General features: G+C 41.1%; 1 protein-coding gene across 2 annotated transcripts; it reads right to left on the bottom strand.

The window, feature by feature from the left end:
* Window positions 1-8,907: 8,907 nt before the first annotated feature.
* On the bottom strand, window positions 8,908-14,527 carry NSA2 (NSA2 ribosome biogenesis factor). Of its 2 annotated transcripts, XM_062512838.1 has the most exons (6): window positions 14,496-14,527; window positions 14,101-14,288; window positions 12,336-12,486; window positions 11,809-11,988; window positions 10,560-10,752; window positions 8,908-9,182 (listed from the first exon to the last, which is right to left on the bottom strand). In XM_062512838.1, exons 1-6 carry the CDS (start codon window positions 14,496-14,498, stop codon window positions 9,115-9,117), a joined length of 783 nt encoding a protein of 260 aa, XP_062368822.1. In that variant the 5' UTR covers window positions 14,499-14,527; the 3' UTR covers window positions 8,908-9,114. The 2 variants fall into 2 exon arrangements, with proteins under 2 accessions (XP_062368822.1, XP_062368823.1); XM_062512839.1 differs by lacking the exon at window positions 10,560-10,752.
* Window positions 14,528-14,632: the final 105 nt, after the last annotated feature.

Below are 14,632 nucleotides of genomic sequence, written 5' to 3'. Positions count from 1 at the left end.
TCCTGACTCTGTCAAGGTCCCTTAAATTGCTATAGACTTCCATGTCACTGGACATCAGTTGAGATAATTTTTTTTTAAATAACTTTGTGTTCTCTACTGTGGAGAAAATCAGAAAAAGAGAAATCCCCCATTGTTTCTTGTTCCCTTCCCACAGGCTTAAGAGATTAAAAGAATGCAAAATTCTCCATTCTAAGTCTCAAAATGTGCTAGAAGGTGTAGCTGAGTAGATGAACGCAATGTGAGCAGCACTTGTCTTTCATGAGAATCACTTGAAACAGCTGAGTCAGTAGAAAGCAGTGCAGTGTCTGCCACAGCACTGCCTGATAATGGATGGATTTCTTGAGCAAAGATTAAGAGATGCCTAGCCAGTAAACTGTTTGTAGCTTCCTAAGCGGGTGTTTTGGTAAGCCCAAGTTTTTCCAGAGTATATGGAATGAAGCCTCCATGTGGAATCATTTGAACTGCCTTTCCTAACTACTTGCATGTGTTGAGTGGATGGCTGATTACTTGTTGCCTTTGCAGGAAAAAGATATGACTACTCTTGATCTTGTTTTGGTCTGAGTGGAAGTGGTTCTTTGTGTTTTCCAGATACTTGGCTGGTGATGTGGGGTAACTATTAAAATGTTGTGTCTTCCAGGTGTGACTCCTGTGAGCACTGACATTTCAGGTGGTTGTGATATTCATTAGTGTATTAGTGGGTATTTCAGCAAATGCTTGTTTGCCAAACTTCTATGCCTTTAGGAGTTAGTGGGTGATACCTTGCAAATACTACTGATTCCTACTTTTGTTTTCTAACTTGAGTGTAATTCCTGGGATGATACCTTCCCAGCTGATGACTTTTCTTAAAAGCAGCAACCACACTTTGCTGTATGCAGATAGGAATAATAAACCCAGACTTTTCATGCTTGTTTCCTTTCTGAGGTTCTCTTGGTAAACCATGTATTTAACTTGTCACATATACCTAAATTAGCCTTAGTTTGCTATGTGTTTCTTTCCAATAAATGCAGCTCCTTTTGTAATGGGCTACAAACTCAGAAATAAAAGAATGATGATTCTGAGGACAGGAATTTACACCACTTCTTATCCTGCGTATGCCTTTTCCAAAGTGCATGATGTGTGAACTAGTCTTTTCACAGTGTCTCAAAAACAGAGCTACAAGGTTCACTTGAATAGTTGCAATGCTGTCTTAACTTTTATCCCTTTATGGAGATAATGTAAGAATTTGGGTTTTGGATTTTTATGCTTATACAATTTAACTCTCTTTATAAGATATTTTAACTACGTAAGATACATTCATACTATTTTTTTTAGGTGATGAAGTACCATGCTCCTTTTTTTTATCTGTTACAAAGAACTTACAGAAAAGAAAAGGGCATGTAAAAAAAAGTGTGTTACCTGAACTTCAGATTTAGGAGGTATGAGATTACTGAGTTAAATCTGGGTTTCTTGAACTGTTGCATGTAGCTATAGTAACTTATCAATGTACATACAGATACTCATTATGAACCCCATAACTGATGAATATTCAAGATCTTTCATGTGTGTAAATGTATTCAAGTGAACCTTAAGCATTTTTAAAATGCGAAAAGCTTTTTATATAAAGCCTATAAGACAAACCTGTTGTTATTTTCTGTATGGCTTCTCTTTTACTGCTGAGATTAATAGTTTTAAAAAAAGAAATGGCTAGAAAACACATCTATTGCATTGCTAAGAACTGGGGATTTTTGAGGATGTGTGGCCTAAAATAGAGCGGTTGTATACAGTATACTACAACTCATCTTCCATTTTTAGGGCAAGCTTTACTGATGATTAATATTCTAAGCCCTCCAATTGATACAAATATATCCACTTTGAAAAAGTTAAGGATTCTTTTGCTTATAAGTAATTTCAATTACCTCTAGGTGGATTTTTGGTATGTGTGTTTATCAGTTATATTCCCAGTGAGATTGGAAAACTGTTCATAAGATTTCACTCACCTGGCTTTTACTTTTCATGGCAAAGTTGGAATTATTTCAGTTAGTATCTTTCTTTTGAGACATTTGCAGAGTAAATACATAAATATTATGAGATTATGATATTAGGATAGTTTTGATTTCTACTGAGAAAAATAAAATTTCTGATCTCTTTACAAATACCGAACATAAATTCACATGTTAAAAGTACCCTTGAGTATCTACCCTTGAGTAGATATCTCTTTAAATCTGGGGTGCCTGGGATAATAGTTGGTGAACAAACTTATACAAACAGAATGTGGGCAGTTGTGGTGCAATTAGCAATTCCAATGCCAGTACAGTCTTGAAAAATGGACACTGTCCTAACAGTGATCGCAGCAGTACTTCGAACCAAAGGACACATTTTATTTCTACAACTTCTTTGGTATCAATCTTTCTCCAGTAAATGCAAAATAGCAAAATCAAAATACTGACGTTAAGTAATGGTTTTTATTGCTGTACTGATTGTCCCACAGGAACAGTAGTTCAATAAACTTATTAATTCTGTGACATGTATGTAAGGGAACATACTTGACAACTGTATTGACTGGAGTGTTTTATCTTGGGGACTATTACCTGTCTTATTAACATCAAACTCTTAAACAATTTTAAAGATCCTATTGCACCAGCAGCAAATTACTTAAACATCAACTTTATACAAATTTGTACCAAATGTTATTACAACATGCTGTGGAACTATGTGTGTACAGTGAAAACAGGCAGTATTATTTTTGAGCTTTATTTAGTCTAGGAATAGAGTATAAAGAACATTAATTTGTGGCTTCAGCCTTGCACTTAAATGGTAAATGGTTTTGTACTTGAATCTAGTATTTGTTCAAATGTCTGTCTTGTACCACTTCACCCATATTCTCTCTTGGTCAGTTTTAATTTAATGCAGAATTCTTGTTTGCTGATCTCCTGTTTCATAGTCCTTCACATGAAAATGTATACATCTTATTTCAAAGGCGCTTTAACTTATTTCAAATTATGTTCGACCTTGCTGCTTTTTTGTACCATTTCATTTGTGTCAGTAATCAAATTGATCATTTACAATGTCATTGACACTATTAGCAGCAAATTGGCCTGAGTTTCAGCTTCCTTCTTCTAAGTGACTGTTTTAAAATATTACTATGGGGATACACTTTAAATTTATTTCCACAAATGTGTTAGATGTTTTCTAAACTAGTGATACCCTGTTTATAAATCTTATGAAAGATGTATTGATATTGCGTAGTATTGTACCTTAGTCTTGTTACTGTGTTAATTTTTCCTCTTTTTTTTCCAGTACTGTCTTGGCTGCTTTCAAAATGTTTTGAAGTAGTAATAAACGTTTATTTTGTGATTATTTTTTGCTTGGTTTTTAATATTTGAGTACTTTCTGCTGTATAGGAGTCACATTTTAAAGTGGTTCAATTCACTGGAACCATCGTTTTACAACCTGTCTGCTACAAGAGAGGTTTTAAAAAAATCAAAGATTATTAATTAAAAAACCTTTCATCAATTAGGATAATTTCCTTTAGCTTATGCATCAGATTTTATTTTTAAAAAGCAGCAGAATAGGCTCTTCTGAATGTTATGGCATGCATTCTGCTGTTTATATCAGTTTTGCAAGATGATATAAACTTAGGAGTTATGAATGTAGTCTGAAGCATCCATGATAGAAGAGCTGGAGCTGCAATTTTTCTTCCTGGAGAAAAGAAAGCTCAGATGGGTCTTAACTTTGTGTACATGTACTTGGTGGAAGGGGAGTGTATGTCACAAGTGGTTTAGTTTGCTTATTGATTCACTGTCAAAGGTATTAGCAAAAGAAAGTTTAATATAAATTCACAAAAGCATGACTTTAAAAAGCCAGAGGGCTAGATTTGCTCTATTACTTAATAGAGAGATGAAGCTTACAAAGGAAAACTGAATTAGGATCAATCTAAAATTGTTTACAGAGATGGAGAATGCAGAAGGGTGAGGGAGACCTGCTGAGTCATGAGGTTCAAAGAGGGCCCCCTTACTTCTGTAGAAGCACAGAAAAGGTTTGTTGGTAAGTAGACACTGAGCACGAGCAGGATTGAGATGGGGCATACAAAGGTAAGGCAGCACTTCTCCAGAGCCAAACATCCTTGTTCTGCCTTCTGAAATAAAGCACAACACAGTACAGAGCAGGCACAGGAATGGGGTTGAGGTATCCCTATGACTCCATGAAGGTCAGGTACACATGTGCCCCAGGAGCTGGATACCCCATCAGCAGGATCAACTTTTCCTTTTTCCTCCCCTTTTTCATCTCCTTTCCTACCTATTCCTTTTTCCCCTCCCTCATCTCTCTTCCTTTTCACCTTACCCTTTATCCAACTCCACTGGTGTGTCTAGATCAGGGACTAACATACCAATTTCCATGCTAAGTATGGAATTTGGAAGATCTGACTTTTGTCATTCTGTTTGACCACAATCACCTATGAATGTGTTATAGTTTTGGTTTGCCAATTTTAAATATATTTATTTACCTTTTGTTGTGAAATAGAATTAGGAGTAAAAGCAAAGCAGGTTCAAAACTTAACAGGGGAGAAAGAAAAAACTTCATTAATTACACAAAGAAAAATAATAATAAATTCAGAATAGATTTTTCAGACTATTTCCTCTTTCCTCTTTTTCATACCTTAACAACATACAGAGACACTTCAGTCACTTCCTTACTTAAATAATCTTTTCAGTTCACTTTAAGGAGAGGAGTTTCTTTTTTCAAGCTATAAGGATTTTTTTTTTTCAAGAGAGGAAATAATCAGTTCTCTCCTGACTCCACTGACTCCACTTTTTTCATGAATAACAGCTGCCCGGGATCTGCTATCATGAAACTCCTCCCACTTTCACAGTCTTCTTGAAACTGCCTGTAGGCCATGTCAAAGTCACAGGGTATTACTTTTAAGGATGAGCTACTCAAAGGCAAAAGTTCTCTTCAGCTCTTTTATCTCTGTTCATTCCCAGGAACAGAGATCCCCTTTTTCCCTCCGGGCAAAGGATCTTCCTAACACTCCACGACCCCACGCCCCCCACCATCTTTTTTATTCATGGTTTAAAGGAATTTTTTTGTGAAGTACAGTCCACTCCTATAACTTACAAAAAGATTTTTCAGCCAACCTTCATGGCATCTCCTCATTCTCCTTCCATCTAGAAACTTCGCTTTTCCTTCATTGACTTTGGTGTATCCTTTCTGTTCTTCTCCCTCTCACCCAAGGAAGGATGGAAAGTCTGTCAATCCTATCTGAGCACTGGAAAAGTTAAAATCTCACCCAGAAGTTGCAGGGGCTATGCCAGGCCATGCCGGAGCTGTGTCAGGATCTCAGGGTGCCCAGGCCGTGCTGGGGGGGCCGGATGGAAACTGCAAAGTGCACGCAGAGGAGAAATGGGTGCCAAGGCCGTGTGTCCATGGCTTTCCCCCGGCGCTGCCCGCCCCCAGCTCCAGCCGCAGCCCGGGGGTTCTCCCTCTGCCCTGCCCAGCACACAAAGCCCTGGGGGCTCTCCCGAACCGGGCCCGGCTGCCTCCCCCCAGCCCGTGAGGGCGGCCGGGCGGGCTCGGCCACCCCAGGGCTGCTCCGAGCCGGGGCAGGGCAGGGCAGGGCCCCCCGAGCCACGGACACACCGGGAAAAGGGCCAGGATCTCAGCAATGGGCTCGGCTTCTTTTGGTTATCGGGGCTCCTGGTTGGAAACGGGGCCCGGCAGCCTCCCGAGCCCAGCCCTGCCTGGCCCCACAGGAGAGGGACCTGGGCCAGGTCGGTGTTACCTTGTGAGAGGATGGAAATGAATGAGAGCTTTCCCGGGGTTTACTTGCTTCAAATGTGATTCACAGAGTGAGCTGACTTTTCCAATTGGATTCTCAGGCTGTCAACAACTAAACCAGCCTCCAACTGGTCCCATCAATTCACAGAGGAAGTTCTCTTGGAGGAAAACTTCCTAGTGTGCCCTCCTGCCAGGTGTCTTCAAGGTAAAACCAGCACAAAACCTTGGATGCTTCCTTCTCTCTACAGATGGGACACCACACCTTTCCAAACTCCTGACAGAGCATAACTGAGTCCAGTCTTAGTTCTGGACTTCATCAGTTTGTCTGTAAACCACTCAATCATTGGCTAGTTTAACATTTATGAAAAGATTCAATAGAATCAACAATAATTTAATTATAGATCTGAGATGGCAGCGCTTATACTTGCCACAGGGTGTTTAAATCAATTCACAGATACGTGGGTCTGTGTATGTACAAAGATAAAAATGACTGCTGAAATTTCCGTCTGTGTATATACAAAGATAAAAATGACTGCTGAAATTTCCCTTGAGTTCAGTGAAATACTCATACTGAATGCCTTTGCATTTCTGAAGGAGTGAAGGTTGAGCCTTAAGTAGTGTGGGGAGGAGCCATCAGCCCAGGACCATCATCAACTTTTAGCACTGGTCCCCTGAGTATCACAAACTCTTGAGTTGGTGAGCTGTGGGAAGTGTTCCACTCAGAAAAGCCCACTGTGGGCTTTAAGCCCAGGAGGGTTAAAAGGACCTCATTTAGGATCATTGTTTATAGGATTGCAAGTTGATTGACTTTAGACATCATTTGATCTTCATCCTGGCTCTAATTACTGGAATTCTTCAAAAGACAAGTAATAATAATAATAATAATAATAATGCTAATAATATGGGTCAGGGAAGTAATGTTTGAAGACTCTTGGGGATGGCTGATTATCTCTTGTGCCCCTCCTTAGTTAGGCATCAGAACTTCCTGTTTGTGGAGTATTTCTGGTAAGCTCAAGGGGAGTTTAACTGTGTAGGAATCATTAATCAGGGCAAATACCTAATGAGATCACAGAGCAGCCTGTGGAGGAGGCAGAAGCCATGTATCACTGCAGGATATAAAGATGCATTAAGACTCAGTGGTGCCCAGCTGGACAATACCTGGAATATAGGAAATTCTATTTAAAGAAAATCCAGTTTAAACTAGAAATGGTTGAATGCTATCAGGTTGCTGTAGGTTACTGCTGCCTGCATGAACTGGAGGAAATTTATTAGGGCTTAGCTCGTAATTTGTGCTAAAAGGTCATTGGTTGTAAGTGAAGCACTACTTAAGAGTAAGAATATAAAGTGCTGAGTGTGGTTATTTATAGTGATAAAATACTTCTGTTTACCACTAAAGCCATGACTGGAAGATTACCAATTCAATTATATATAGCAGTGCTGAAAGCTTCCAGTTTAAAAGTAGCCTTTGAGTCTTTTATTTCGAGAATGCAAACGAAATATACATTGATCAGCTGAGGCTTGTAACCTTTATTTTCTCTTCAATATTTCTTAAAACCACCACAAATAGTTGTAGTATCAGGACTAGTGGACCATTTTCAAAGTTCTCATCTTTAAGCCCTTTTAAATTCATACATTTAAACTTCTGAAACTGTTCTCTTGCTTGAAACTATGGTACTAGACTCTTCTACATTCGTTCATTCCAATAACGCAGTCGTGGAAACAAAGGGGAGAAAGGCATGAGGTAAGGGGGCAGGTGGAGAACAGCTGCCCTTCTGGTTATCTTTCACCCTGCTCTGTGGTGGATCATCCACACTCCTTTTCCAGGCAGCACTGAGATCTGACAAGTGCTTGTTTGGCCTCAGTTGTGACTGAACAGCCCCGGGGCTCAGACCCTCTTGGGCTTATCAGGAACTCTCCACTGATAACAAGCTCTTCTTTGGTAAGGAACAGCCTTTTTTTTTGTTTGTTTCTCTTGCCTGACTCCTGTTATATCTTTCAAAGAAAGTGCTGACCCAAACTGTGGCCAGGATGAAACATTGTGACAAGTGAAGCCCACTCCCTTGCGACCCGCCAACAGAGGTCAAAAACAAGAATTCCAGAGCTCTCCTGAGCTGCAGCAGGCTGCAACCAGCGAGCAGGGCCTCTCAGAGGCAGCTAACTCTTGTTTGCTGTATTCACAGGATTGCTGAATGAGGATACCCTGCATCCAGAGCAGGCATTTCACAGCCTTTGAGGGGAATGTTTCACAGGTACCTTGCACTGATTCTTCGTGTGTGCACCTATGTGTGCATATGCTACAGCAAATCTGGGGGAAATGCTGCTTTCGAAGATGTTTTAAGTATCTTAGATGTCTAACTACATTGGGCCTGTCATGTAAAGACATAAGCTAAGTTAAATGTTGTCAAGTGTTTTAATTTGCTAAGTTGTGAAGTAATGTTAGGTTAAGTCCTGCTAAACTGTTAAGTTATGAGTAAAGTTTAAGTTAAGTATGGTCAAGTTTGAGTGCTATTGGGCTTTTAGGCTGTTTTCCTTTTCATCCTTGCCCTTTCTGGCATTCTGTCACACACACCTAAGTGCGTGCGTGTGCATGCGCACACACACACACACACACACACACACACACACACGTAATTTCTGTTTTTACTCAATTTTGTTTCTTGTTTGTTTTTTGTGTTGCTTTTTCCTTAGTGTGCCTTAACTGTCTTGTAGAAGTAGAGAAAATGGTGCCAATGAACCTTGTGCTGTTGCTTAATATTAAATCTGTTTTTTCCTGGTGCCCTCGCCAGTAATTTTTAAGCAATTTTAAACTCTTGTTTGCAAAACACATCCCCTACTGCTGCCCATGTGCTCCCAAGCCCATGATTCTGCAGGGACAAATATCAAACTTGGTGCTTAATTTCTAAGGTCAGTCTGCAGTAAGAGTCCAGCTGCAGCCTCCTAGCTCTTCTGCTTTTCCAGAAGTCAAATACAAGTTAGCATGCTCTTCTGTAACTTTAATTATTAAAGCAGGACACTGAGACAGTGTCTGTATTTCCCATATGGGATATTTCCCCTATGGGAATGTAACCTGAATTAGGTACAACATACCTAAGCAAGGAAACTGCTACTGTAAAAACATCAAGAAGGTATAAATCAAATCCATAACACATGAGCAAAGCATAAAAATTAAATCTCTTTATTTGGACAATATTCAGATGAGCAAACATAAATATAAAAATATGAGCGGTGTTTCTGGCTGAAGTTCCTCATCAGTTTGTGGGGCCACTATTTTGGAATAGCTGAAGGTTCCAAAGATTCTGTAAATTTTGGATAAAGTCCACTTATTGCGTAGGTGCCCATATCCAAGGCTTGGCATCCAATTTAAACAAGTAGAATTGCATTAATACAGCCATCATTTTCTGGATTGTTAGTTACTTGGGCGTACTTCCCTAGAAAGAAAAGAGAATTACATGTGTACAAAATCTGGAAGTAATTCATATGGATCAAATGTTTCTATGTTTGGAAATTCAATCAACAAGCCTCTAAAGTACAGGAAATCAAATGCATTCTGAAATCTAAATCTACCTTATACTGAGATGTGAACTTACGTTCTTAAAATGTTATATTCAAGCTCTTTTTTATAAATGGATCATTTAGAGTTCTGAGAGGATTAAAAAAAAAAATCTTATGTTTCCTACTGTCCAAGTGAACCTCTCTATTAAATGAAGTCAATCTGGTCCTATGAAGACCACAGAATATGCTGCGTTGGAAGGGATGCATCAGGATCACTGAGTCCAACTCTTGGCCCTGCACAGGACACCCCCAAGAGTGACACCAAGTGCCTGAAAGCATTGTTCAAATGCCTCTTGAACTCTGTCAGGCTGGTGCTGTGACCACTTCCCTGGGGAGCCTGTCCCAGTGCCCAACCACAGCCTAGGTGAAGAACCTTCTTCCTGATATCCAGCCTAAACCTTCCCTGACTCAGCTTCGTGCTGTTACCTCAAGTCCTGTCACTGGTCATGAGAATGAAGAGGTCAAGACTTTGCCTCTCTGCTTCCCCTCGAGAGGATGTTGAAGACCACAGTGAGGTCTCCCCTCAGTGTCCTCTGCTCCAGGCTGAACAAACCAAGTGACCTCAGCTGCTCCTCATACAGCTTCCCCTCCAGACCCTGCACCATGTCTGTGGCCCTCCTCTGGACACTCCACAGTAGCTTTACACCTCTCCTACCCTGTGGCACCCAGAAGTGTCCCCAGCACTGGAGGTGAGGCTGCCCCAGCTCAGAGCAGAGCAGAGCAGGACAATCCCCTCCCTTGCCTGGCTGGTGATGCTGTCCCTGATGCCCCCAGAACACAGGTGGCCCTCCTGGCTGCCAGGGCACTGCTGGCTCGTGTGCAACTTGCCATTGACCAGGGCCCCAAGTTCCTTTCCAAGGCACTGCTTTCCAGCCTATTTCCACCCCACCCAGTCCATACACACAACCATGGCTGCACCACCCCAGGTGCAGAATCCATTGATGAGGCTCCTACACAGAAATTCCACTGCAAATGTAATTCAACTGTTCATGATTCACATTGCTGAATATGATAAACAGGCAAGCAAGCTGAGTCCTCATTCTGAACTTCATCTAACTTGATTTTGGAAGTGTGAATGCAAAGTGCAACACTTAAAGCTTGTATTTTTAGAGCTGCTATTAGCTGCTTCTGCTACAGATCAAACCTAACTTTAAACAATGGATCAGTTATGACTAGAGGATGAGAGGATGATGCAATGAGGACTAAAACCTTTAAGAAGTAGTTCTACAGTGTAACTAGTTAAACTTACTTACCCCAGATAACTTTGCCCCCTTGTGTGACAAGGCCAAGCTCACTCACGTTCACCTCAATGACAGTACCCTTAGTAATCACTCCCAGTTGTGTATACAAAGGAGATGATGGATTCTTTTTCACACCAAGGATAGGTAGGCAAAAAGTAGCTTTAAGTTCAGGGTGTGTCACATGTGCCTTCTTGAAACGTAAGCCCTGTTGCATAAAGTGTTAAATTGAGTTAATATTTGCTTTAAGCTCTCACAACTGATCTAGTTAAACACTTTGATAATTATGTCCCCATCCTTATGTTTAGAGAGACCGGGAAGAATGAATCAACTTGGAATACAGAATGCCATCTGCCTATTATAGATTGCCAGTGACAAGATAAAGCTTTCCATGTTTTCTTTTTTATGTTTTCAGGATGTCAGTTTTTAGTAGTAGCCCAACAATAACACTTGTTGCCTTGGACAATTTCTGTTCCATGAAGAAAGTATGGCAAAATACTAAATACTCATCTCGTATACCACTTTTTATCTTGTGACCTGCACTTCATAGAGGGTACTTTACCATTATGCACCATAAATTTTTCTGTGTCAAAAAAATCCTTCCTAGGCTGCTGTGTAAGACCATCAAACTAGTAGTGAGGCACAATTCAACAGGCAGCCTGCACAGCAATTGTTAATTCCTGTAAGGGAACAGGAATAGGTATTTATATAAAAACAACACTATCTCACTGAATGCAGCTTTTCTGCCTGTGGGCTGCCAGGCTGATAGAACCCAGGCACTGCTCCTGCAGCTGTGTAATTAAAGGTCAGGCTGGAGGCACAGCTTTTCCCCTGCATACAGCCACAACTGTGCTTCAAGCTTACTTAAGCCAAAAAGGATGGAATTCTGAAGCCCAGAGTGGGCTTCTGCAGTTCAGAGAATCATAGCACCTTGAAAAAGACACCTCCATCCTTAAAAGCTATGCAAAGTACCCTTGATAAAGATTTTCCCATGTTAACTTGAGAGCTCATAGCTTTCACCTACTGGCATCATCTGAGTTACAGGAGTATAGCAGGTATTTCACATAGACTGGGACTGCAGAGGCATCTCCCTACCCCCTTGCTATTAGAGGTTTATATTTTTGCAAGGGAACTAACAAGAATGTTCTACATGAGTAATGATCAAGTGTATTATCATACAAGAAAGCTTCTTTACCACAGAAAATCAAAGCAGTAAATCAAAAGAATTATTACTTAAACGTTCTTTAAGGCTCTAAAACATTACCATTGGTCGAATGAATCGCTCGTACTTAGGAGGCTTCCTAGTAAAGCCATCTCCAACAAAACAAACTTTTGTAACCATCCTCTTCCATGCCTTCTTCTTTCTCTTTCCTGTACGAATCACCTTTAAAACTTCTGTTTCTCCTTGTGCACGGACCTTTGGCACAGGAACCTCCCACTTCCCCTGGAAGGGGGGTAAAATAAAAAAAGTTCAATATTCTTACATGTCACATAGTTAAATGACAGGGGAAAAACCAAAGCATAAAATCAAGTTTCTGTAAAGCACAGGGGTAGACCATAGTTGTTATGCAACCCATAGCCCACTTGCTTTAATTCACACTTAAAAGTTTCAAAAACCAAGATCAAGATACTGCATATGCTCACATTGTCCTAAACTGTTCAGTTACTCAAGGTTTCATGTTTTAATTAGTCTTTTCCTTGAAGACTGTTAGGTAACCTGAGCATCAGCAATACAAAGTGGTCATAATTACATGTAATTTCAGGTATCTGAACTCTGATACATTTACTTACAGCTTTTTCTTTTCTTTTTTGTTTGATCATGTTAGACAGGACCTTGGCCCGGGACTGGCCCTCTCTGTCCAGCAGGTATGCTGGTACAGCTCCTTTGGGTGTTTTTTCATCACTCTTCTGCTTTGTATTTCTTTTCTCATGCATTTTAATGCTACAAAAAAAAAAAAAAAGAAAACAAATATTAACAGCACAAGAAACACGACTTATTTTTAGATACACCGTTTCAACTTAGCCTATGCCTGCTTAAATTTTTCTTTATGACGTATTTGTGAAACATTATTTGTTTATATTTAAGGAATAACACTACACTAAATAATTTTCAAGTTAGTAAACTACTGACTTCACTTAATCTTGTCACTTCCTACCACGACAGGAACACAAGAAAGACATGTACCTGTTTAAGGAACTTCTGAGTGACCTAAAGCAAACAGCCAAGCACTTTGAGAAATGGTAGCCTTCCTCTCTGCTGACAAAAAATAATATTCTACTCCTCTTCTGATATTTGATGGCAATGCTTACATATGTGAGGAGTGTGTGTTTGTAAAAGGAGCCAAGTTTTGTTAATTTTGAGGTCATTTAATGGGGAAAAGAAAAGACCCACAAACTAATAATGAGTTAATAAACCCATTATCTTTAAAAGTAGCAACGGAAAACTGCTATCTACACTTTGAAACCAGCAAATACAACGCAGGGGATAGGTATGAAGTTCATTGGCTATTAATGAGACTGTTAATGATACCTAGGCAAAAAACCGTAATGATTCAGCTATGCAAAAAGCTGGAGCTATACAGAAATAAGTAGTTACTTTGCAACAGGATATGTAAATGAAGCACGTTTTAGAAATCATCAAATTTAGTAGAACAAGCTAACTGCAAAAAGCTAAGCACTGGCAATTTGAGCAGACAATCTTATAGAGCATCCACAGGAAGCAGGGATGAAAAGTTCAAGCCCAGCCCGAGGACGATTTATGAGCCTTCATCAAAAACAGCCATTAGGAGGCTGATGACTACCTCGGGCAGAAACTATGCACGTGCTACAAGGGCTTACATAATAACATAATTAGAAAATATGTTGCAGTTTGAAGGATGGGAAAGTATAATATGCACATTAAGTAAGAAAATATAAAAACTAGTACTGTGCAAAGAATGGATAAGTGAGTTTGTGGTGGAGCTATCCCCCTCACTCCCAGCGTCAAATAAACAAATACCTGCTCTATATAGGCCTTATACTATGGAGAACTATTTTCTTGCCTAGTTTTCAGACATTATTAACAGCTTTGTTTTCAAGTTCTGGATAACAGATAAAATTTACAGAAAAATGCTTTTATTTGTCTATGATTGACACTACTGTTTATCCTTGAAGATAACAGACCTTCTGCTTAAATACTGCATATGCTACTTTTTATTTTCTATTTACCATTAAAAAATGTGTGATGCCTCTTGCTGCACTAACACAGCAGCTGATATAAAAGCTCCCAGGAAAGGCATTCACTTTTTTTTTCATGATTACGCTTTGTCACGGTTACTGCTCATCAACACTTCTCTGAGGGAGTACTTCTATCAGGGGAATTGTTAGCACCCATTTAAAAGAGAGGAACTCTGAAATTTGTTTGCTGCGGCAAAATCCCCTCTCCCTTCTGCAGCCTGATCGCTGTTTAAGACCGTGACCCAAGCAATGGTGAGGTCTTTTAACAATATCAACGTCTCGTCTCATCCTTCAAGAGGCAGGATGACGGAACGGTATCAGACAGGAGGCGGACACTCACGTCTTTTTCATCTGTATCTTCTCGGCATGCCGCTGTTTATGGTACAGCTTCGCCTTCAGCCCGATCATCTTCTTGGCCTTGCGGGACCGCTCGTGCGCCTCTCGGCCCTCCTTCTTCCTCCGCTTCTCGTGGTAGTCCAGCCGGTAGCCATAGCGTTTGCGGTGGAGCTCGATGTGCTCGTTCTGCGGCTGTGGGTACAAAGGCAGCGCGGTCAGCGGGCACGGGCGCCAGCGGGGCGGGGACGGCGCCTCCGCCACACGCGGGGAGGCGGCGGCCCGACGACGGCATCCTCACTGCGGGGTCCACCCGGCCTCCCGCAGCCTCTCCGTCCCTCCCCTGCACAGCCGCTTGCATCCCGCCGCCCCGGCCGCGCGTCCCGTGTCCCCAGCTCCCACCATGTCGGCACGCCCGCGGCCTCCTCCGCGGCGGAAAGGGCGGGCCTCCTGGGAAACGGCCCTGGCTGGAAACGCTCCTCCGTGCCGCTTTGGTTCCCCCCGGCAGAGAGGCGGCGGTCCGCACCTTCCGAGGGCTT

The sequence above is a fragment of the Cinclus cinclus genome, chromosome Z (assembly GCF_963662255.1).
Source record: "Cinclus cinclus chromosome Z, bCinCin1.1, whole genome shotgun sequence".
Taxonomy (NCBI): Eukaryota; Metazoa; Chordata; class Aves; order Passeriformes; family Cinclidae; genus Cinclus; species Cinclus cinclus.
The sequence above is the reverse complement of the archived record's forward strand: the minus strand, read 5'-3'. Positions and strand labels throughout refer to the sequence as shown.

What these genes read in the sequence shown, in the direction of transcription:
- NSA2 (XM_062512838.1), bottom strand. An exon ending in AAGATACAGATGAAAAAGAC is followed by an intron (nt 12,487 to 14,100) that starts GTGAGTGTCCGC and finishes TTTTTTTTGTAG; the next exon opens with CATTAAAATGCATGAGAAAA. An exon ending in AGGGGGCAAAGTTATCTGGG is followed by an intron (nt 9,183 to 10,559) that starts GTAAGTAAGTTT and finishes TTTTCTTTCTAG; the next exon opens with GGAAGTACGCCCAAGTAACT.